A 24,850-nucleotide genomic window follows, 5' to 3' on the forward strand; every position below is an offset into this window, starting at 1 on the left:
GTTTCATTTATCCCCTCTCACCTTCAGGTCTTGGAGTTTGTGTTGAATAGGAACAGGCTATTCTGTTGTTTAGCCTTATTTTATTTCACCTGCCGCTGTTTATTTTGTAACATCCAGATAACACCATAATCACAAACACACTTGATAATGTCTGGATTTTGCTATGGTTTAACTGAGCAGCCCTTTGCACTTGTTTTGTTTTTTTTTTTGTTGTCATGCCCCATTACAATGGGTATTCTGTGACAGAAACATTCGTGTCAGGACCTTATTAAATTACTTCAGTTTCAGGGAGGTGAGAGCAGCATTTTATGGGAAAAAAAAAATGTATTTCAAGAAACTAAGAAATAAACAGGCATGAGAAAGAAACAGAAATTCCAGTTAACCAAGAGATGAGGCAGATGATTTGAATCCAGTAAACTCTCCTGAACCAGCAAGCTGGCCAGCAGAAAATATATGTTAAAAACGAGGAGCAATCCCCTAGGATGGGCTTGCAGTAAAAACGGTACCTATGCAATACCATTTAATATACATTATTAATATGCAGCAGGAAGTAGGTGGCCACGTGAATCCAGCTCTGGAGAGGCAGTGGGTAGAGGTAGGAGATTGGAGATTAAAACCCCAGTGCGGGTGGCAGGACACTTGGTTGTTTCACACCTTGTCAAACTGCTTTGTGAGCTTTATTGAATTAGGTCAGTCAGTCTGTGTCCTGTGAAATGCTTGTAATTCCTATACTGAAATCAGTGTATTTCGTAGTCAGTGTTAAAAAAAATATTACATTATATGTACTGTGTGTTACACCAACGTTTATTGCAGAGGTACAGGCACTTCCGTGATACAGGCTGGCTACACTGCATGCCAGACTTTTACAGTTTGTATCAGATTTGTTGTTTAGAAATACTCTGACTTTTCAGTGCTTTGGAAAAACACCAAGACAGCAGTGTGAAGTTACAGCTATACACAAAACCTGGATTCTCCCATTTCACATGTATATTGTTTGTGATTTAGTCCATCTTAATACATGGTTAAAGAGATACTGAACGATAGTATTGAGTTTGTTAAATGAAAAAGCAAGAATTGCTCACTTCTGTTATAGTATTTGAAATCATGATAATTATGATTGCCTAAAAATGCGAGTACTAGGTCACTACTTTGGGTGAAACTTCTCTAGTCAATTCAAATGTATCGACATTAATCTGAAATTGAGAACTTGGATTCTCATGAAATTTAAGGCAGTGTCCCAATTTTATCAAAAGTTTCAAGCATGGGTGCTTTATCCCAAGTCTGCATGTATGCCTTGCTTGAATTAAATCTGTGCTCCATAACACTTCTCAATATCCGCAAGGACAATGTACATGATACTTCACATTTCTGACCTTACACTGGCCTTCCTTCCACACTTTTGTCAAATGCAGCAGTTAAATCTCCACAATTTCAGTAGGTTCTTCAGTTTGGAGCATCTCTTTGCTTTTCGGTGTTTCTCTGCTTCTGTGTGAGTGTGGGTTTGCACATTATCACTCTCTCTCTTAAGTGTACATTCCATCACATAACAGCAAAAAGCCGCAGAGTGAACCTACCCTGAGGTCTATACATCCCTCTAAAGTAGCTGTGAATTCATGCTGTTTGAAAATCTGGTGGTTTGTCTGAGATTATGAATTACAGATCTAGACGTGAAAGCTCAGTTTCATCCACAGAAAGTAACTGCATAAGCTGCCTTGTGCTGCTTCATTAAAACTGACATATTCTAGAAAAACTACTGTTTGTGAGTTGTTAAGTCCAGTCATAAGGGTGATGGTCTGTCCGAGCTTGGTGAATAAGCTTTGCCATTAACTTTCACAGTGCCAGAAATTTACCTCCTGTTACTCTGTTAAAGTAGGATAACAAATTATTGATGCCTGTGACAGTGATTTCTGGTCTTTGGATGTTTACCCTTATACCTGAATCAAAATATCTTTACTTCATTTGAGTCATTGCTTATGGTATTATTGTGCTTTCATGATTTAGATGAAATGACTGGCAAGTAGCTTTATATAGCTAATCTTTATATTGGCTAATGAGTAGAAAATAAATATTTTCCTGGGAGTTTATTATTAACCAACATTGTTGGAACTGGAAACTCTAGAGCACAGTTATTCCCAGATTTTGTTTGCCGGGATACTGAGCTTCAGCTCTGTGCTGGGCACCACAAATACTACTGCTTGGCCATCTTGCTCTGAACTTATTTCCGGTGAGCCATTCCTGCTGGATAGTATTGTCCACTGCATTCATTAAAGACAATTTCTCATGCATTACTAGTGTGATTGATAAGCCTTTGTTTTTATAAAATATTTCCATCACCTTGCCCCTGAACCATCCAGCTGCACCTTAGCTATGACATACCTGATTCACGGTCTTTGTTTTGTGTGCCCTTGATAATCTGAGAAAGCAGACATGGACCATTCTGACAAGCAGGTAGTCTTGTAGGGAAGCAAGCATTGATCTGAAGTGATGCAGTATCAGAAAGATTTTATTCAAAACAATCATGCTTCTGCTCTTTTATAGGTTAAATGATGATCAAAAATTGAATTTCATCCCGCACTTTCAGCAGCAGAGCAGGAGTTTTCACATGTCAGAATAGGCACACTCTGAATTCCCATCTCCTGGCCTGAAGTTCCTGTCCTTAGGAACTTTCTTGACTCTCATCAACTTAAGCATTCTGTGGGAGCTTGGAGTGGTTTTATTTCAAAGAATTGCTAAGATTGAAAAAGTAAACTCTTAGAATCTGAGAAAATGCTAAAATGAAAGTTGCTGCTGTGAATTTAATTCGGCTGTTCTTCCTTACTCTTTCTGTGGTAATAGGGCTTCATTAACTATACATTTGGATTGAGTTACTGAATGAAACTGGTTTATATTCATTTCTTGCTATCACATTCTCATCACATACATATGACCCATGCCTCATTCAGCAAGCATAATACAATTATGCAATTGCTCCTGGATGAGACAGAGAAGTAGCATGTGACTAGATAATGGGAGGAACATACTGTGAGACACATTCACAGGGAACTGGAGCTAAGATGTCAAAGATGGTTTTAACGTGGGTATTTCCACTCTTGGTGTTGTAATAATGTGATTCTTCTAAAACGCTGTGTTTTGTGGAATTTCTCATGTCTGCTGGATTGTTTTCAGAAAAGCAGAAGGAAGAATCTCCATTTGTGCAATTTTTCACCAGTGAACACAAGAAGTCTCTTTGTTTAACAAAACCTTGCAGCATATGGGTTTTATTATTCTGTGAATGTGTTCATGGAGGATGCCCTGCCCGAGTTCAGATGGAGATGCGTAATACTGAGCCTCTACCACTGACTGCTTTACAGTCTTCATGCAAACCATGTCACCATGTTGGTGACACAGTGGGATTGAGTGCGCCCTCAGTAAGTTTGCCAATCACACCAAGCTGTGTGGTTCGGTTGATACGCTAGAGGGAAGGGATGCCATCCAGAGGGACCTTGACATGCTTGTGAGATGGGCTGATGCCAACCTTATGAAGTTTAACCATGCCAAGTGCAAGGTCCTACACCTGGGTCGGAGCAATCCTAGGCACAGCTACAGGTTGGGCAGAGAAGAGATTCAGAGCAGCCCTGCAGAGAAGGACTTGGGGGTGCTGGTCAGTGAGAAACTGAACATGAGCCGGCTTCAGTGTGCGCTCACAGCCCAGAAAGCCAACTGTATCCTGGGCTGCATCAAGAGGAGCTTGACCAGCAGGTCAAAGGAGGTGATCCTGCCCCTCTACTCTGCTCTCGTGAGACCTCACTTGGAGCATTGTGTGCAGTTCTGGTGTCCTCAACATAAAAAGGACATGGAACTGTTGGAACAAGTCCAGAGGAGGGCCACAAGGATGATCAGGGGACTGGAGCACCTCCGGTATGAAGACAGGCTGAGAAAGTTGGGGCTGTTCAGCCTGGAGAAGAGAAGGCTGCGTGGAGACCTCATAGCAGCCTTCCAGTAACTGAAGGGGGCCTATAAGGATGCTGGGGAGGGACTATTCATTAGGAACTGTAGCGATCGGACAAGGGGTAATGGGTTAAAACTTAAGGGAAGTTTAGATTGGATATAAGGAGGAAGTTCTTTACTGTAAGGGTGGTGAAGCACTGGAATGGGTTGCCCAGGGAACTTGTGAGTGCTCCATCCCTGGCAGTGTTCAAGGCTGGGTTGGACAGAGCCTTGGGTGACATGGTTTAGTGTGAGACATCCCTGCCCATGGCAGGGCGGTTGAAACTAGATGATCTTAAGGTCCTTTCCAACCCTGACTGTTCTATGATTCTAAACAACTATGTGCTGATTTCATTAATCCAGTGATAGGAAAGAGCAACCAATCCAGTCATTCTTGTTGAGAGGAAGTTGCCTTGTGAAGAAGCCATCATAATCTCTTCCCACAGCTATTACCAGACCTTGTTCAACCTGCAAGGTATTTGGAATGATGTACACGCTACTGAATTGAATAGCAATAAGAGTTTACATGTCTGGGAATTTTCAGAGTGTTGTGTTACCAGAATGAATGGATTATAAAACTACATTAGCAAGACAGTCCTTTAGCCCAATGACAAGGAGCTATCTTTTCTTGAGTACTACTTGAAAGGTAGAACAAACGGGGGATCAGTCCCAACAGACAGTTTTGCAAGCAGACAGCCTGCTATGCAGGCTAAGGGAGTTTAATTAGCATTAAACTAATGATGTAAGTCAGATGGTAACTCTGGGCTGGAGAATAGACTCTAGTACAGGTTTTTTTTAGTATCAGTTTACTCAAAGAGCAGGGGAGAGTGAGGCTTGGGAAGTACGGCTGCTCTGTGCTACTACTCCTGTGCTATATAATTCCCTCAAGGAAATGATTTGATAATGAAATCAACGTGGCACTGCAGGTGGTCTCACTCCAGCTAGGACCGTGTTGGGCCCAAAGACTAAAGAAACAGTTGCCCTTTGGTGTAAGAGAGAAGCTGGTCATACTAAGAAGTTAGTTCCTAGAGTTTGTGTCATTCTTCATTTGTATCCAAGTGTGACACCCAGCCTGGAGCACTGCTTTGTACAATTCCTTTTATTACTTCAGATTTTAAATCTGAACTGATCACCACAAGTCTTTATTTCCTTTGGTTGCTGAAGCAGAACTAACTTCAAAACACAGAGATTTTGCTAGTTATTCACCAAAATGGAAGAACTGTGGGCTTTTCCACATACCACTCAGTGTCTCCCTGCATGTGTTGTCTTTGTGTGGCTTTGTTTTTCTGTTTTTTTCTTTCGTTTTGAGCACAAACTGTAATTTTAATAGTGTGAATTTAGTAGGAGAAAAGCAGTTTCACTGAAAAAACCCCGCTGTTATTAAAAACTGCTTCCAAAAGTGTTAGGGTGTAACGTGGGAAGCTCAATGCAGAATTTTCATGGGGAAGATTAAAGATTTAAGTGAAGAGCATGTTCCTTACTTTCCCTTTAGAAAACGACTACTTTTTTTTTGAAGACCTGCCTTTGGCCCCCAAGGTTTTCAGTGGGACCGTTGCTGCAAAGTGCTGTCAGTCTAATTTGCTTCCTCAGTCAGAATCAACTCAAATCACCCTCAGACCATGAACTGGCCTCTGAAATCAAAGCCACAGCTGGATTTTTTTCTCAAGCATTTCTAATTAAACTGCTTTCTGTTTTCTTTAAACACCATTCATAAAACTGGGACCCAGATCTAAGATGTTTTCATTCAGCTGGGTTTCATTCTTGTTTATTCTAGTTTTTCTCACACAAAAGTTGTTTTACCTCTGCCAAGGGGGTCTAACCAGCATCTCTCAAGTTGCAGACAGCCCTATTTTATGAAATGCAGTCCTTAATGCTCCTTATGAGAACTGATACTTTGCAAGGATGTCAGAGGGAAGGACAGTGGTCCCTGGGCCTCAGTGTGAAAGGGAGACAGAGAGCAAAGCTCAACTTGTCTCTGTGTGACAGAGCTGTGTGGGAGCTTAGGGAGTGGAAGAGAGGGATAGACTCAGCACAGCAAAGGCAAGGAACCAGTAAGAATACTCCAAATTGTGGCTTTTTTGTTTCCAGAAGGTTTCTCACTTGTAACACAAATTACAAGATGCCACCTATTTTATAATAGAGGACAAAAGTCTGTGGCAGAAGACATTTTGTCTTGAGCATATGCTGAGCAAGAGGCTTTCATTTATCACCAGCTATGGAAAGATTACTAATTTTCATCAACATTTCTGGGAGAAAACAAACATTCCACTGTAAAACTTGTTAATTTTGAGGAACGGGGACACACAGATTTTTACATCAACTGCTATATTTTGAAGGATCTTTAAAATTGACAGGGAAGTTAATTTGTAAAGTGTTACAACACTCAGCAGAGCTTTCATGCAATAACTTTGCAGAAAAAAGACTGTAGAGATTTCATACAAAAACTAGAAATTTCAACCTTGATATAAAAAGCCTCTTAGCTTTACCCTTGAATTGAGGCCATGCTGCAGTTTGTTTGTCAGAAGCTGTTGTGGTGATTCTTAGTTGCTTTCCACTCTTAGCAGGCCAACTTGTGAAAGCAACATAAAATGAGAATGGTGAAACTTTGCTTTCTTTTATATCATGGCCATTACAAGAGAGAATGTAAAGAGCTTAAAATGAGCGTATGTATCATAGTTTCTAGGTGCTTTTTTCTGACCAAAATGGATTAAAATAACCATGTCATAAAGGAAGAATCTTAGAGATTTAAATTTTATGTATGTTCATAAATATACAAACACATATACATGTAAAATAAACTTATTTTGACCCTTAGTGTTGGCTTTCTCCCATTCAGTAGGAAAATGAATGCTTAGGAAATATATACTAAGATACATCTCCATAGTCTCTAAATGGTAAGGTCCTTGTTAAATATAGATACAAACAAACCAGTATAATTTTATGACTATTAATCTTTATTGGGTAAATGTATGTTTTACAAAGTAAACGAACATTCCTAACACAACAAGAAATACTTTTTTTCAGGTTTTTCCTACTGTGAACATTAGCTTATGATGCCATATATCTCATACAACTTGTGCACTAATTCCGGAAGAGTAACATTATCTCATTACTTGGTGGGTGGATTTAGTTTGAAGGCATGCCTGAATTTTACTAAAATGCTTTTTAAAATAACTCTGTGGTGCAAACCTGACCCAAGTTCATAAAGAGACAATAAAACTCATCGGATGACAGTTCATTAAAGCTAATATTTTCAGTGGTTGATGCATAAAACTGAAAAATCACAAGTCATAATCATCAAGTGTCAACATGCATTTTTCATCATAAGACGTGGTTTACATACACTAGGAGCATCTACAAGGACGTATAAATTCATAGGGCAGATTTTGATTGGTTTGCTCTATGTCATGCTACTGATAATCTGTATCCAGTATAAAAGAATTGCATATAAATATTTTCTTAATCCCACCTGCTTGTTATACATTAATAGCAGGTAACATCTGGTTAAAATGCAATGTCTGTTAAAATGTGATTTATATTTCATTAGCTTGTGTGTGGAGAGCCAGAATGTGCGGAAGATACATTCAAATTTCAGTGTTGTCTTAGTATGTTTGGTGTTGATTCAGATGAAAAGAAAACAGCAAGGCAGGATCTCAGGAACCCAAATTCTGAAAAGCCAGTCGCAAATATTAACGCTGAAGAATGGCCCAGTTCGCTGTGACCAGAACTTCTGAGACAGCCAGCGTTTGCTTTCACCAGTTAAATATTGAACTGAATTAGCTGCTGCTTTGCCCGGCTGCAATGTCTTTTTCTGAAATACTCTTTCTTGGAAAGCTGCTAGGAAAATTGTATCAACAACTTCACTGTTAAGTAAATACGCGGTATTAAAAGGTACATCCTTCTAAAAGAGCTCCAGACTCCACAACGCTTGTGTTTTTCTGTTTGTCCTGTGGGCATATTCCAGCTTCTCCGGCATATATGGCTCTGCTTTGACACCTTACATTCAGTTACATCAGGTTTTAATAATTTTAAGGCTAGGAAGAAAAGTTACATTCCCCTGTCTGATCCCCATTACACTGCATGCTAAATTACCTTAGCTTCAAGCTGCTACTAAGGCAAGAACTACTACCACTCATTTTTAAGAGAAACTGAGCATAAATATGTACTAAAAATCTGTGAAAAATGACACCAGATACATCTTCAGAGGTTTGAGATGGAAATGCAATAAACCTGAATCCTTGACATCTATATATTCACATTTTTTTCTTCTGTTTGTAAAGTTCATTCTAGTTCAGTAAAAACTCCTTCCTTTAAATCTGGTCTTAGTTGAGCCCACTTATAATTTATTTAGGTCTATTTCCATGATGCAAACTTAAACATGTACTTGAACATGTAATGAGAACTAAAGGAACAGAAAAACTTGAATTGATTGTTCAGTTCCTGACATATACTTAACTGAAGTATATTTAGAGACAGAATTGACTTTACTGTGCAAACTGCTCTCTAAATTATTTCAAATCCTTTTCCTTTGGGTTTTTTTGTAGTCACTTTGGAGATGAGAGCAATAGCAACATTTAACGATTCACTAGATACAACCCAGAAGACAATACAATGAATCTGTGTGTCAGCTACCCAATGTATTCAACTCAACTCTGATACACAAATAGCAACGATGATGTAGCATCAATACAAGCCTTCTTGATCTTTCAATGTTGTACTGCTATTCCACAGTCCAGAGAAAAATACCAGTTCCAAAAGAGAAGTTTTCTCAGATAAACATCTATTGGTTTTACTTGGTTTCAAAAAGAAGAAACCCAGCAAAGGTGGAGAAGCGTTGATGATCCCCATGGAGGGCTCCATTTCCCATTCGCAGCCAAACTTCATCTCCCTTGGCAAGTTTCAGGACTGCACTGTTGCCTGAAGTGTCTGCTTTCCCTTTCGATTCATAGCTAAGAATTAATATTTTAACAAGTCATCTGTTTGTTTCTTAACGACTAAGAAAACAACTTTAAAAAAGGATCAAAAACCCCACATTGTTATCCTGAGCAAAACTTTCTTGAAAGGCTCACAAACATTTTTTCAGCTGTATGAGGAAATTTTGGCATTTTTCTGCATTTGATTTCCTAGTCAAATTTTGCACTTTACCTTATTGCGTCCTTTCATTCCTTTCTGAATTTTAATTTATATATTGTTTTCCAGGGCACAGGAACAAATTTGTTGTGTAGTATAAAACCCTGCTCATTCACCACAACAGTCCAGGTTTTTTGCTGTGCTGCTCTTCTTACGTTGGATTCATCCTGGCTAATCTGAAATGCCCTCAGGTCAGGAGTCTTGTGTGCTGAGCCCCTGTGCTCCTGGCACAGGCAGGAGGCAGAGACAGCCAGCTCACTCCATCCTGAGGCCTTTTCATTTGAACTTAGATGCGTTCAGTATGGGCTAACCTGCTGGCTTTGCATTAGTGCTGGCTCCCTTTCTTCCACCTGTTGTTCCACCTTTTCTAACATCAGTGCTTCAGAGGAAAAAAGTTGAGCACTTCTTTTTTTCAGGAAAGACCTATTGGGAAGGAAGCAGCCTTTGGTGGTGCTTCAGGTGCGGGCTGTTGATGAAACCTTGACAGCTTAAATGAACTTGCTGTCGTCTAAGTGCCTAAAATACAATGTAATCCATCTAAGCTTTTGTGTCTGTTTATTCAGGCTCAGGAGAGAATCTTGGTTTTCGTATCAGAGCCCTAGTTGATATTTAAGAAATAATACTTTCTCTCACTGTATATGTATGTATTGATTTTTTTTCTGTAAGATCCTTCTGGCTACAGGCTACAAGCTTCTTGACTTGATCCTCATATGAGTTGATAAGCTGGAAATGGATTCTGTTCTTGTTGACCATCAAGCTAACATAAAGAGTTAGAAATCTTTTATTCCAACTGTGCTAATGATAACAAAGCCAGTAAAAGGGGGATCTTTGCTTCTTCCTCATCCTCACCACTGCAGTTTAATTGCTTTCCACCTTTAAGGTAAATTCCTCCCCTACTGATCTTTAACAAGACTGTAACCGAACACTCCATTATGCTCTTTTTCTGACAGGCAAAACAGAGGATGAAGATTGGTTTTAGCAGAATGACAGCATTGGACTCCAACCCTTACTTGCAGTGCTAATTCCTTTTCCCTGAGCTTTGAGGGGCTTGTAATTAAGATTGTATTTTATATGTGTGTGGCAGGTATGATCCATATTTGCAAGTTGAAGAGTGCAAAATACAATAGTTATTCTTTTTTTGTTATTTTGCCCCCCAGAATTTCTTCAAACAATCAATGATTTCATGTTTCTTGAAATATGAGCAAACTATCACATCTGTGCAAACATGTCTTTAGCATTAAAATGGCATGGTCTTCACTTACCTGTACAAGCTGAAAACTGTGTTACCATTATGCATCAGGTACACGTACACTTCCTCCACATCTTCATGTTTCATCATATTGAAGGTGAAGAAATACACCCCTGAAAAAATACCAAATACAATGCATTTGCTTCATAGAGAGGTAGTCATGGTATGGACCTGTGCTTCTTGCTTAGAAAACAACAGCTGAAGCCAAAATTAGTTGTCAGTGGGTGTTTTGCTTCTGCTTATGGTGTGCCAAAATCTGATTAATTTTTAATCTGCATATGGCAGGGATTCAGGCACATCGTGTTCCAGAGAAATGACTATGTTTGAGCATGGCAGGACCACTCATCCCTTCCTTCTCACTAAAAGGGATGTTTCCTGGAGCCTAATTCTAGTAACCCTTCTCTCACTCTTTTTTCCCCTCTTTCTTGCTCCTGCCCTCTCCCAAAAGGGCAACTCCAGGACAGATAGGGCTCAGCCTTAGAGGCTGTCAGACAGCCAGCATGTCACGCAGGTGAGGCAAGGCAGAAGTGGTTTTAGAAGCACCCACTGCTGCTTGCCTGGCTTTACCGCATCTTGGACAATGCAGACATAGCCACCACTTTCCCTTCTTGCACAATGCATCCTTACCAATAAGTCTTTATCTTTTTACTCTATCGCTGTCTGAAAGTTGCCAACAATGTTGTCAGTGCAACATGTTATGTATCATGAGCTCTGCAAGACTCCCACACCCAGGAGACAAGCTCCTGGTTCCTGAGCAATTAGTCTGTAGCACTGACCCTGCAATGGGAGCTTGGAGTTTGCATCAAAGTCATTAAATTATTGAGGGTCAAAGTTTATTGACATTTACATATACATTAACCTCAAAAGGAAGCAGCTGTGAGTACACACCCCCCTAGCTGTCAGTAAGATATGCTACAGCAAGCCTGGAAAACCTGACTTCTATTTAATTGAATGTAATTTCCCATAGCAGTGAGTAAATGCAGGGTGAGAAAGGCCAAGTGAAGGAAGATGGCTTCATGCTTTGCTCAGACATGGTTTTGATTATGGCCCTTCCTCCCCCATCTGCTATTGTTCTTCTTGAGCCACAGCTGTGTAAGATGGGGGGATGGATGCAGCTGAGAAATCACTCAGGAAAAGCTGTAATGCCTCATTTCCAGCCACACATCCCTTGCAGGCCAGCTCACAGCTGAACTGCTGTGAGGAAAGACGGGGATGAAGAGAGTGACTGGAGGCAGGAGGTGGCAACTATGAAGCTGCTGCTGGTGCAACATCAAGACCATGGTTATCACAACGGCTGAAGGTCTAAAGGTCTCGAAGCAGATGGTCCTGCTCCTTCCTCAGCTCTGGCCATGCCTCTTCATCCTGCCTTTGTGCCAGCACTAGGCTCACTGGCTGGCAAGCCCTCTCTTTGATTGCCTGGAAGTAGGCAGCAAGAGCTATGCAGAGTGAGCCTTATGCACTTTGCCTCTCTCGCTTTTGAGAAAGTAAAGTTTCTCATCATTATTGACCCCACTTCTCTCTATAGCTCCCAGAATTGCTTTATTTAGTTTTGCAAACACTCACCATTCACTGGAGCACCAAATCTACCAGTCATGACATCAAAGAAATTCCCAACGTTGGTTTCAACGCTGCTGAAGATGATCCCACTGTTCTGGTTACTGAAATGAGTAGCCATGGAAGCCATGAATGCAACCTGCAAAAATGCCGTTCTTACTTGGGCAGTTGTTCACAAAATGCACACATGTAGTGGAATCAGAATGTTTTTCCTGTATTTGCAGCCTGTTTATTTTCCTGACAGAGATGTTCTTCTAAAGGCTTGCTCCAAGGCTGTTAAACTCCAGTAACAAAACTCCCATTGAATGAAACTGGAAGAGGGTTAGACTTCTTACATTCAATTGGGCTATTCATAACTGTAAAAGTAAGTGTATGGGCAAGTATTTGCAGGTCAGGACTTTCGTTTGGGATTTTATTTACTTTAAAGACTGTCTAGAATGATGCAACAGAAAACTGGTATTGAAATGACTGATGCTTCCAACAGAAGTGATTTAATTAGTTTTTTATATATTCTGCAATGGATTTAGACTGGATATTGCTTTTAGCTGGATGTATGAAATACATAATATGCAGTAAAATCCATTCACATTAGTGCTTCTTGATAAACTACCTTCAGAGATACATTAGCATTTAGGTCCTTTAGAAGTAAGGTTGCTGGGGCTCATCATTCAGTGCTTTTTCTTTCTTACCAGTTGCCCTTTGGCCACAGTCACAACAACAGAGGGTAGTGGGATCCAAAAGGAGAAACCAAGAAACTGGAAACTCTGCTTCAACTTCGTGCTACACTTCCCGCAGTGAGACCTATTGGCTATGGAAGATGTTTCATACAAAGCAGTGCAAATCCTCCCACACTGGAAAGTTCAAATTACCCTCATCAAGATACCATGGAACATCCCTGACAACTTGTGTAGGTCTTTTGTGCGAGTCTGTAGTCTGACTGACAGTAAATGGGGTACAGGGAGACTTGCTGCACTTGAATGCCAGAAGGTCACATTGTGACTTGGCATTTTATCTCTATCTGTTAGCAACTTCTTAGATGAGAAGTGTTAAATTACACTTATTACTGCCCATTGCAAAAATGACATTTTTCATGAGATTCCAGCTATACCGATACTAAAAAAAATATCCACTCCAAACTTCTTTTGAGATGGAAGGGAGAATGAAACCAGAAGAGGCAAAATCAAATGCCAGTCCAGATCCAGCAGTGCAAATCATTAGCCATCTGCTCAGAAATTTGAGGAGCTCCAGATGTGAGCTGAAAGCCTGGGCTGATTTTCCTTATCCCTGCATGGATGCATTTTCTATGATGGCAAATTGTTAACGTCTTGCTTCTCAGCCAGGATCACATCGAAGTTCATCATGTGTTAAAGGAAAGCAGCTGCAATAGCAGCTTGATGGAATTTATTACTTTTTGTCTAGATTCCATTTCACATTCTCTTTGACCCCAAGCTGCTTATCTTGAGCTGATGAGAATAGTTGAAAACGATGTCCTTTCTCCCTGGACCTCATTTTGAAGTAGCAGATTGAGATGGACATAACAAGTCTGTCAAAATAATTCTGCTACTTCAAATAGTATTATATTCAAAAGTGTTTTTTCCTCTGACTACCCCTGCTCTAAAATTCGTAAGCAGGATGTTAACAAGAAATGATATGCTATATTCCATAAAGAATTTTTGAACACTGGTTAAAAACAGTGATGGATTTTTACTTGGAAATAGGTATTGCAAGAGGAGCTTTTGTTATTCATCCTCCTTCATTGTTAAGTTTTTAATTACATTACTACTACTATCTTTTTGTAAAAAAAAAAAAATAAAATAATATGTTGCTACCTCATTTTAAAATTACAAAAGGATTTATGTTGAATGCAATTACAACAAACATGTTTTTAAGATATTCAGCTATAATGGCAATTCCAGATAATTCTTTAAGAATGTTAAAATTATTCTGCTTTAATACAAAAGTCCAGTAATTTTTTAAACTATTTTCATTGTAAATTTTATTCTGTGCAATTGTCCTATCTTCATGCAACGTAGGGTAGAGAATTCAAGAACACACAATGCCAAGAAATCCAAAGCCATTTTCCCACACTGCACATGTTGGTTGTACTGTTGGTTTTGCTGTTAATTTGTATACCTTTTATGAGGATATAAACCATATATGAATAACTGTTAATAGGAAACAGTATTCTTCAGTTAATATGTGTAGATCTATAAAAAGATCAGAATTTCCATTTTCCCCATAGTGTTTGGAAGTGGGATATCTTCTTGTGCATGTTTGCTGTTCCTGTTTTGTCCCTAGTATGGTGAACTTGGTTTTGGGGGTATGAATCAGAGCAAGTCTAACACAATTCCATTAAAGTGTGTATGTGTTAGTGAGGATGTAAATCCCCTGTAGTTTCTGGGGATCTGTATTCTCTGTGGTGTCTGAAATCACATTTGCCCACAAGCGGCAGTTATTGATTAAGCTGAGTTGCTCTTCTAGATCGTCAGTAATTGTAATAGGATCATAGATGCTTCCATTACACGTAGGCTTTCTGGCGCTGAATCTGAGTGCAATTGCTTGCCCGTGCAAATGCACTTAGTACCATCTGAAGTTCTTTAGGATTCCCACATACACTTGCTACGCTGCAGTCTACAGAGTGAACAACACTTGAATCTCTTTTGCAACAGCAACCAAGGGTCTTAGTTATCCAAGTCCCATTTTCTTTTGATTGCCTTAACAGACTACATCACATCAGCACTGTACTGCAGATATATATATATACACACATAAGCTCTCTGCTACCTTCTTGATTCCTGGGACATGAAGGAGCTCTAATGCAAAACCTATAGGAATATACCAACACAGTGCTGAGCCCAAACAAATATATCCCATCTCTCATGACAGCTTATCACCTCAGGCTTGCACCCATGTTTTAATGTTCATCTGGCTTTTGGGTAGCTCATTCATAGGCAGAACCCTCATGCTTCTCAACATGTTTAAGGTATCTAGACATGCCAAACCACAGATAGCTACTGACAGGTCTCTTTCCAAAGCGGAGGACTTCTGTCTTCACTTGGTGGTTTTGACCCCATGGTTTGAAGAGTTGGATACATACGCTTTTGAGAATCTCCCAAAGCCTGGCTGACCTGAGAAGCACGTGCCTGAGTGACTCCTTTACTCCTTTCGTATGCCATAGGAAGCGCAGTTATGTATGTGATACAGCTTGACAGAAAAATGATAGTCCCTGCTATTCTCTTTTAATAGCCCAGATACTGGCTTTCTGCCCTAAAAGGGAACTGTATATGTTTCTTGCTGCCCATTTCTCAGCTGGATTCTTACTCTAAAGAAAGGCTAAGCCCTAATGTCTGCCTTTTCCAGGAAGATCTGACAAAACACATTTGTCAGTCATGACAAGGGGTATATATGTCTCTCACTATATTAATTTACAGGGGAATTTGCTTCTTAAGTGTCTTACAGTATTTAGGTGCTGTTTTTCAGAGAAGAAGGCCATAACCAAAGAACTTATACAGCCAACACAAGCCAGAGATTTTGTACCTGTAGCTCTGGAGGAATCCCAGGGTAACCCTTCTCCCCTTTGGGTCCATGATGGCCACGCTCTCCCCTTGGTCCCATGTCTCCTTTGTCTCCTTTCTCGCCTTTGGCTCCTTCCTGGCCAGTTGCTCCATTATTTCCATTGTTTCCATGATTCCCTTAAAGAAAACAGAGCTTTCTGTTTAACTTAAATAATTTCATATAATATATTTTGATAGATCTGTGACAGGGTCCTTTTTCACCAGTTTGCAAGACATGGACAGACTGAGCTATGATGGATAAGAAACAGCTGTGTGGTTAAACTGAATGTGAAGGTTCTGATGAGTAAGTTTCCAGAAGGATGTAGATTAATGTTTAAGAGTTAACATTCATGCTATCTTTGTGTTGCTGGATAAACTGCCAATGTCTGAAGTCATTGTGATATTGGGGAAATGTGGAAGGACAAGACCTCAGCAGACATGAGGCTCAAGGAAAGAGAAAGCCACGGCCTACTGGCACATACCAGGAAGCCTGCATAAGCACTCTTCCTTTTGTGTAAAAACTTACTTCGTGTTATGTTAATAGGATAGGATAATTTTGAAAAACATTTTGCTACCTTTAAAACATGTCCCTAGCCGTGAACTATCTAAATGATGCTTCTGTGCCGAAAATTGGAGAGGTTGCTGCTTAACTTAAAGGGTTTGATTGATTACGTTCTCCTAGATTTAAAGAAAGACTTTTTTTTTTTTAAATTGAAGCTTTTCTGGGATATATATCTCTTGCATAAGTGTCACTATAAAAACATATTCCTGAAACTGATGCTTAATGAGGAAATTACTTAGCAAACGTCTGTGCGACTGACAGAATTTTGAAGTTGTCTAGAATCAGTGAGCAATTATTATGCCTACCTGAAGCAAAAGCCTGACCTTTCAAATAATTACTCATGGGATTAGTAAGTGTCACCATTGTTCTAATTCTGCCGGAATTGAAATTAGATTCTTTGTCACTTGGCTTGTTCTCTGATTAGTCACTCTGGTTACAAATTTACAAGAAGAATGATGTTGTTTGAGATGAAATCTAATGGATAAGTGATTCTTCAGAGTTTTTGTAGTGCGAAAAGAAAAAAATTACTGCAAACAAGGAAGCTAAATGGGGGAAGAAATAAACCAATTTTTGTTTGGATAGAGAAATCAATAACTACTAAGAATAACAAGAATGATCCTTTGTGTAAAGCCAGAACTACTCCTCTGTCAGTTCAGATTGAAAGTCTGTAAGTGACATTTGATTCCAACAAGGGAGAAGCGGCTGTTGTTCATTCTCCTTATGGGCACAACAATACAAAATGTGGCAGGTGAAGGAAACAGAGAAGTACCAGGGTGGAGAAGGTAGGGTTGCTATCAGCCATACATTTGTAGCATCTTGTGGTGACAAGAAGAGTGACTGAGAAACATCCCCACGTAAGAAAAGAGCAAAGCTGGAACTGGGCTGTGTCCCAGCGTGTCCACTACAGCCTTGAAAGTGTAGGTCTAATACAAACTTGTTTCTTGCTTCTCAAAAGCCAACAGTTTATTAATGCATATTTCTGCAGTATTAATTCATGCAGTATTTCTGGACAAGAGACCTCACCACCATTAGATATTCTTACTTCTGTAATGGTATTTTTATAAAGGATTGATGCATGAATAGCTCACAGCAGGCTAAGAGCAGATATGCCTATTGACCTTATTTTGCCTAACATATAAAATATGTCAATGTAACAGCGTATTTCAGTATCTTGCCAACTGAAGCCCGTTCTTGAAACACTTCATTCACTCAGATTTAACTTCATAACAAGTTTAACTGTTACTGTAAACTGCTTCTACCCAAAATCACGACGTTGATTTTTGGTGTGTATGCTTATCTGTCATGTTTGTTTACTGTCAGTATATTTGTGAGGCAGAAGGATTATGAAATTGCATTTTTATTATGATAACATATTGGCTTTTGAAGATGAGGCAAATCTGACAGTCATTGGCATTCTGGGGGGCTGGAACTAGATGGTTTTAAGGTCTTTTCCAACCCTAACCATTCTGTGTTCATTTACATTATATGCGTTCTTTAAGAGCAATGATTTTCAAATCCCTGAAGATAGCTGTAATAATCTTACACCAACAGGCAATTAACTATCTTTTTTCCTTTCTGTAGGCTCTTCTTTTTCTATAGCTGTTATCAGATAGCCTTTTGTTGTTTATTCTGTTCTATGTGCATTTTTAACTGGGGGGGAGAGGTGGGGAAAGGTACTTTTTATTATGGAAGACAAGAAGAAGGAAAAGAAGATATCTCTGTGAGAGAATAGAAGCATTCTTTTGTGTGTCTTTGCAAAATATTGGCTAGCAGCATGCTACATAAAAAAGTTCCTGAATGCAGTACACAATAGCTTAGCTGGATATTCAAAGGTTATCGCAATAATCAACTCCAGCGAACAAGTTCTTCCAACTTTAATGGAAGTTTCATGCTGCTTTAAGAAGTTAGACCAATTTTCCATAGAAATGTAATAAGAGTACATTTAATATGAACTTGTGAAAGCTGAATTTTAATAAAAATTGGTTTTCACTGAGGAAGGTTGTGAAGTTTAATTGGAAATCTCTGTCTCCCCAGAAATTATAGAAAAACTTGTTGCTGAATCTGTCCTGAAACACTGATGTTTGGATAATTCTTTGATATTTCATAGAATAGCCTGTAACTTACAGCCTGAAATTAGACTGATCAAAAAATGAATTAGACTTCATCTTTACCTGGCATCCCAGGGGGCCCTGGAGGTCCTGGGGGCCCTTGGTAGAGTCGAACTCCAAAGTCACCACGGCAGCAGGAACTGCAGTCTGGATTCTGCGGTCCAGTTTGTGGGGGCTAAGTGCACAAAAATAAGCTTTAAATAGCTCATTCATTGAGAGTATCAATCATATGCATGTCGGTTACAGGGTCTTCATTATATATTCTCTGTTTATGTATTTGGTAAGTTTTCAAAACACTTCTTATGTGGGCTGAAATCTCCCATGCTTGGGTTGTCCCTTAAGATAATTATTTTTGGAAGATTTAAGGGAATAGCTCTTCAAGCATTCTAAGTGCTATATGAATATTTAAAAAAAAACCCCACTTGTCAAATAATGAGGGGGTTAAAATAAAATAATACCAAGTAATGAATGTTGGAGGAGTATTTCAGTTAGTTTCCTATCCTGCTTTTCAGTGATCCCACATTTCAGATGACCTTTGTTGGCAAGCAATTGGTAAGACATAAAGGTAAGACATAAGACATTTGACCTTCAGCAATGAAGTATTCTCCACTAAACATAAAGAAAACTATGTTGGACCACCCAAAGGAGATATTAAAAGATGTATGTGCAGCATATCCCTGTTTGTGGCCCTAGACATGCATATTTACAGGCTACTAAACTTGGGAGAACCGAAAAATGTGCCAAGAAACATGACAAAATGTGACGTTTCCACAACAGCTGGTGTTAGGGCATTTGATTATCTTGTGATTGTGGGTGTGTAACTATGAAAACCCATTAGTATGCTGAAACTAATATAGTAGCATAAATAAACTAATGACTTTATTATATGCAGCTCTACTACTGTAATAGTAGTTTGATAATAGCTTTGTTTCAGTGCTTTGCTTTTCCATATTATTGTATTTACACTTGTGGAGTCTCATTCAATCCTGGCTGGATTTTGTAACTAGGCTCTTGTGGTGATTTATTGATCTCAAATCTCCCTATGAGATAACTGAGGTAGAGGTCCAGAATTTGATTTTATTTCTCTACCTCTATCTCATTTCTACCTCTTTGTTTCTGTTTCTTACAATTCTTTGTCATTATCATATGGTGCAAATCTGCAGATCTTCAGTTCTGGAGGGGAATAGTTAACACTAATCTGACTACTACTTTTCTGTAATCGGTCTACTATTTGTTTTCTTCCCTTTTTTCCCACTCATCTGTATCATTGTCAAATTACTTGCTTAATGCAGACTTGTCAGTTTAATGGCAGCAAGCAAACCTCTTGTGAGATGGAAGCTGGCAATTGAACATGTAGATGTGCTTTATTCCTGCCCTCAAAGTCATCAACTGGCTTGATCTGAAACACTAAAGCTTTTGGCCCATGTTTTTATCAATACCAAGCACACCCCCTGCATTCATTAATTTCAAGAGGCTTGGGATTTTATGTTTGTGGCTACAGAAAAGCCCTTTCATGCCACTAAAATACTGCAACTGCTCCAATAGAACAGACACATGTTCTCTGCAGCTGGAACCACCAACAGTGAAGCTACCATGGGAATAAAAGCTGACCTGACAGCTCCACAAATATGATTCGTATTTAAAGAGTTATGGAAATGTTAAGATTTGCCAATGGGCAGAAGGTCTTATTTATGGGTTTTGATCAATACTGTGCTTTTTAACCTTAATTCTGGGTAAGGTCTATACTTTATGAGAAAAATTAGTTCTGCCTGTAGGACTGTCTGTTCCATGAGAACCTGTTTGTATCTTTCCTGCGGTTTATCTCCCCCAGCTGTTTAGGAAGAACATAAGTGACAATCACAAGGTACACTGTTTAAAGCTTTTATAACATGAGAGAAGTAGCCCTGCTTTCAGCACATTTTCAGTCCTTGAAAGGGAGCCAAGTACAAAACAACTGGAAGTCCGCGAGCATTTTGTGCCGTCTGAAATGCTAATGTTGCACTGAGATTAAAATCTCCAGCTCTTTTTTTATAGCGCTTCATATTCATGTCTAATTAGAAGACAAACTATTCACTCACCTGCCAAGAACAAGTAAGTCCTAGAAATATTCAAAGACTTAGAAGTGTGGCTTGTATGGGAGGCATGAATCTGGCAAACTGGACTGCATGTGAGATTCTCTCTGTGCAGGTACGATTTGTCTTCTTTATCCAATGCACTGAAATCCTGAACAACATTGTTACCTAGCCAGCTATGTTATCTTAAAATAGGTACTAGTGCTGGTCATAACCAAATGCGGTTTGGCATTACCTCTCAGAAAGCTATCAGGTTTTTAGATCTGAAATGAGGCAAGTCCCGCCAGTCTGGTTGTATGAGAACAGTTCCACAGACTTTGCAATAACTGCTTACACAAGTCATATGTAGTATTGACTTACTATCTTTACTGATCCTTTGAATGGGAAGAGAAAAGTGTTCAGCCAGCTGCCAAGAATAATGAATATTCAGTATACTGTTTTAATCTGTAAACCCAGAGAACTTAATGAAGAATACATTTAAAGGGAGAATGTGTTCCTAAAGTTAAATTACACTCAAATGGGACAAAGAGATTAATTACAACCTACTTGCCAAAGGTGTCTTATGCAGCCATTTGCACATAAAGTCTATCACACAATGAATTGTTGGCATTGCTTTCAGACCATGAATATGATTTAGGAGCTTATAAAATACATCTGCCACATTGATATCCTAATACAGATAGAAACCTGGAAATATTTCTGAGGCTATTTGCTGAATTTCCTGTGACTTAGTGTGTAGGAGGCAGTTCTAAGCAACAGATGGTCCATAAAATTCCCTTAACTTACAGCTGTGAACGAATTGTAATTGGAGAGCCAGTCCTTTTTCACTTCCTGATTAACCTTATGGGTTTCTGATATATTGTCTAAGACAATGCAAAAGACAAGTAATGTACATCCACCATTCTTGGTTCCCGTTCTGAATGCAAAATAGTATGTCTATGTGGGGCTAAGGCTCTCTCTCCTTGCCGCTTCCCTAGCAAACAATTAAGCAAACCAAATTTGACAAAAATCAGGATAAAACACCAGTAGGCTGAGGAGTACTTGAAGATTTTCAAAGAGCAACTTGAAAAGGAACAATATGGCTGGTATGGCTCTCCCCAGTCACGAAGAGTTCTTCTGCTTGAGAAATGCCCATTGTATTTTATGGAAGTTACCAGCAGGGTGGAAACTGGCATTGTACCCAATGCAGCAAAGACAAATGGTATTGTCTCTATTCCACAACAGGGAATAGGACCATTAAACAACTTTAGCAATTAGGAGAAATTCTCTAACCAGAACTAAAATAACCAAGAAAGTGGGGACTCTAGGGGTGAAACAGCTTTCAGATAGCTCAAGGTGAAGAGAGAAGTTTGATATGAATTCAATTATGTCTGTGCCACCTTTGTTCCTTCTCTGCCTGAAAATCCCTGGAGCTTGGAGATGGAAAATACCTATTGCGTCAGCCATTCTGTGATGGATTATCCCTGTTGTACATCTGCTAGTGCTCCATTTCATTTCAGTAAGCCAAAAATTGCATCATTTCCCCAGCAAAGATTGCTTTTTAGAGTGGGTCTGGCAGGTAAATGACTGCCGTCAGCTGTACTTAGCCCTGCTGGGTTCGATTTTAATGCCACAGCCTCTTCCCCCAGGAGGCAACTCCAAACATGTTGCATTAGATTCTCTGATGAGAGACACATGCACCACATGCACAGTGACACTTTCTGTGAGGGGAAGTTTCACTCCTAAAACAGTTGTAATTTTGTATTAAACCCTGCATTATCTGAAATTATGTTGAATTAAAGGAGAATCTTAAAGTACCGATAATAATGGTCTGTAGTATGCAGATGCACAATTGTCTCTGCAGTAGAGAGGTACATGCAGACTAGCTGGCTCGAACTGTATACCTGATGGCTTACACTGTTTGCATACTGCAAGTGCGGTTGAACATACCTACAATTAAATATCTATTTTACTGAATACACTGGAGGAACTTACAACTCCTGCCTGAGAAATATAAAATGCAAAGCACTATGAAATTTAAATACAAGGAATATAGTGGTGTATTAAACCTATTCCCATAGTTGAATATGTTTCAGTTTTTCAAGCCTAGAGCAGGATTAAAATCAAATCTCTGCTTAGCACGTTATTATTCAACACTTTTCTGCATGTCCATGGTTTTTAGAATTCAAAATGTCATAGTTTGATCTGAAAGAGTTTTAAAAAACAAATTATAGAAGGTGAACTTTACAGAACTCGTATCAGCAGTAGGAACAAAAGACTCATGTTCTTGTTGTTTCTAAAAACATCCATCCACAAAAACTTTGTTTGAGTGGAATTTTGTTTTGCCTGGTGCTAGAAAAAGCTTCATCTTCTGCCCTTCAGATTTTACCTTCTAAATTGGGCTGAAATATATTATGTATAATGAGATTATGTCATTTTCCCTTTGCTGTGAACTAACAACTGTAAAATCTAAAATGCCATATAAAAGGCATAGAAAGATTCCCAGCTTAAAATGCAGATACTACAGATAATTTAGTTTCACTCTGAGCCTTTTTTCCTCTGAAACTGCCAAGTTGATATATTTTGTTATTAAATCTACTCATTACAGTAACGTCGGGTTTTCTCAAGCTATTTTTATGATAAAAATTTTGAACACTAAGAATTTCATTGTGCTTGTCTCAAGCTCAAAAATATACTTTGTATACATAATTATCAAGCAAACTTATTCTGTGCTACTTCAATCTTTCCAAATACCTCTAGAAATTATGTAATTTTCTTTCACATCGAAGTGAGTTAGCAGAATCTAAGACTTTAATACATTAAATAAGTAATACCTTGACATAATTAAGAGACTGTATATCATAATATATGACTGCACAGGATCAGAGGTTCAGCAAAACAAAGGGCTGCTGTCTGTATTGAAACCAGTGTCCCCAACCACAACTGGTTCTACCAGCTCATTTAAAGATCCTATAAAGCAACCAGAAGGATACAGACCGATACACACTTTTAATTAAAAATATTTCATAAATATATCACTAATAATCTTAGCAAAAAAAAAAAAAAAAATATCTCATTAGCTTTAAAGATATCTTTAGAAGATTAATTCAGAGTACCTGGACTCTATCTGAGGTAGTCAGTTCTACATCATCTACCTCTGGTCTCAGGACTTTGTGGTCTGTAGAAGTGCTATTATCAACAGTCCACTCTATAAGTTGACTCCGCTGTTTCAATATTTCCCTGCTTCTGGAACCTTTATGGCCAGTCTGGTGGTGACTTTGCAATACTTTGGCCACTGGATTATAAGATCTTCTGCTCACCTCCATGTATTCATCTTGACACAGGCAAAATGGAAGAAAAAATAAAGCTAGCAGATGCCAACTGATGAAATCCTTCTCTGCCATGTTATTCAAAGTAATTTTTCAGGAGTCCAGCAAATGCCTTGCAGGAGAAGCTCTTTGCTGCACCAGGAGTTATGTGGTTCTTTCAGCTTTTCCACTAGTAAGCCTGGCACTGAGACCAGTACCAGGTTTTATACGGTTGCGTGCAATAAATAAAACTAAAAATGCCAAAGTGACAGGATCCTTCATCCAAAATCAGTCATGCTCCTTTAAACAAACCAGGCATTATTCACCACTTCACCACCACAAGGAAAATTGATTTGTATGCTGGAAATGACCACAGCATTTAACGGACTCCCGTGGTTCCTATTTGGGGGCATAAAAAAATGTAGCACCTTTTTTTTGGCATGTTTTTGTTTAAGTGTGAAAAAATGTGATGGAAATGGAGAACATGTGGCTAATGGTTTACGCTCCTTCATTAGACATGGAAAGGCTGTGAATTCACATTCTTAAATGTCTTTTGGACACAGTCACCTTCCTTATTTGCCAGGAAATTCACACACACAACTGCGTCAGCCCAGTTTGAAAAATCCTTCCAAGAGCAATTAGGAAACAAAAGCACAAGAGGAGCTTTTGCATATGATCCTACCCCAATGGCTGCTTCTGACTATGCTTTTCATTCACTGAAAGAAAAATACTGAATTTCTGTCAGTTGGCCAACGGTGGAAGCAGACTGGGTAAGTAGTTCTGAAAAACTGGGTTGAATTCAGATTCACAGAGCCCCATTTCTCAGCATTAGTTCAACCTACTCAGCCAGGCAGTATTTTTTCCCTTGAGTTCCCAGTGTTTTCCTAAATGCAACTGCCAAACCAAGTTTTATGTCTTTGCTGCCAAGTAGATTTACTGGGGACTTATTTCAGACTAAAAGAATCAAATTATATAGGTATAATAATATCCTTATATTTTTTGAACCACCCACTAGTATCCTTTAAAACCACAACTGCACAATTCAATGCTGCAAATGCATACACATCCACATGCACACCCAGCCTTCCTTAGAGCAAGTAGCCCCTTGGCCTGTGAGAAACCTTTCACCAGTATGTGGCTACAACATTACTGAAGGCTTCGGTCCCAGCTCCACATTGCGATGGACTGGCTCATACTTAAGTTTTTCAAGGCTGACCACCTTGCTTAGCATTTGTGTGGGGCTCCTCTATGCCTGATGAAATGTGAAGGCTGTGGTACAGGCTGCTACCTAGGAACATCTGTAAGATATTTCTAGAGCACAGGACTGAGGTTATATGTCTAAGGATGGGATGTGGGGGAACTGGGAGC

At 39.1% G+C, this 24,850-nt stretch overlaps 1 protein-coding gene across 1 annotated transcript; it reads right to left on the reverse strand.

The window, feature by feature from the left end:
* Positions 1 to 8,755: 8,755 nt before the first annotated feature.
* Positions 8,756 to 23,581, reverse strand: C1QTNF3 (C1q and TNF related 3; the record flags this gene model as incomplete). The annotated part of the gene is made up of 6 exons (XM_080637995.1): positions 23,291 to 23,581; positions 18,187 to 18,298; positions 15,437 to 15,591; positions 11,909 to 12,038; positions 10,359 to 10,458; positions 8,756 to 8,915 (listed from the first exon to the last, which is right to left on the reverse strand). The coding sequence occupies exons 1-6, from the start codon at positions 23,576 to 23,578 to the stop codon at positions 8,756 to 8,758; spliced, it is 945 nt and encodes a 314-aa protein (XP_080494121.1). The 5' UTR covers positions 23,579 to 23,581.
* Between the last annotated feature and the right edge of the window lie 1,269 nt (positions 23,582 to 24,850).

This window comes from Psittacula echo, assembly GCF_963264785.1.
Source record: "Psittacula echo genome assembly, chromosome: Z".
NCBI lineage: Eukaryota > Metazoa > Chordata > Aves > Psittaciformes > Psittacidae > Psittacula > Psittacula echo.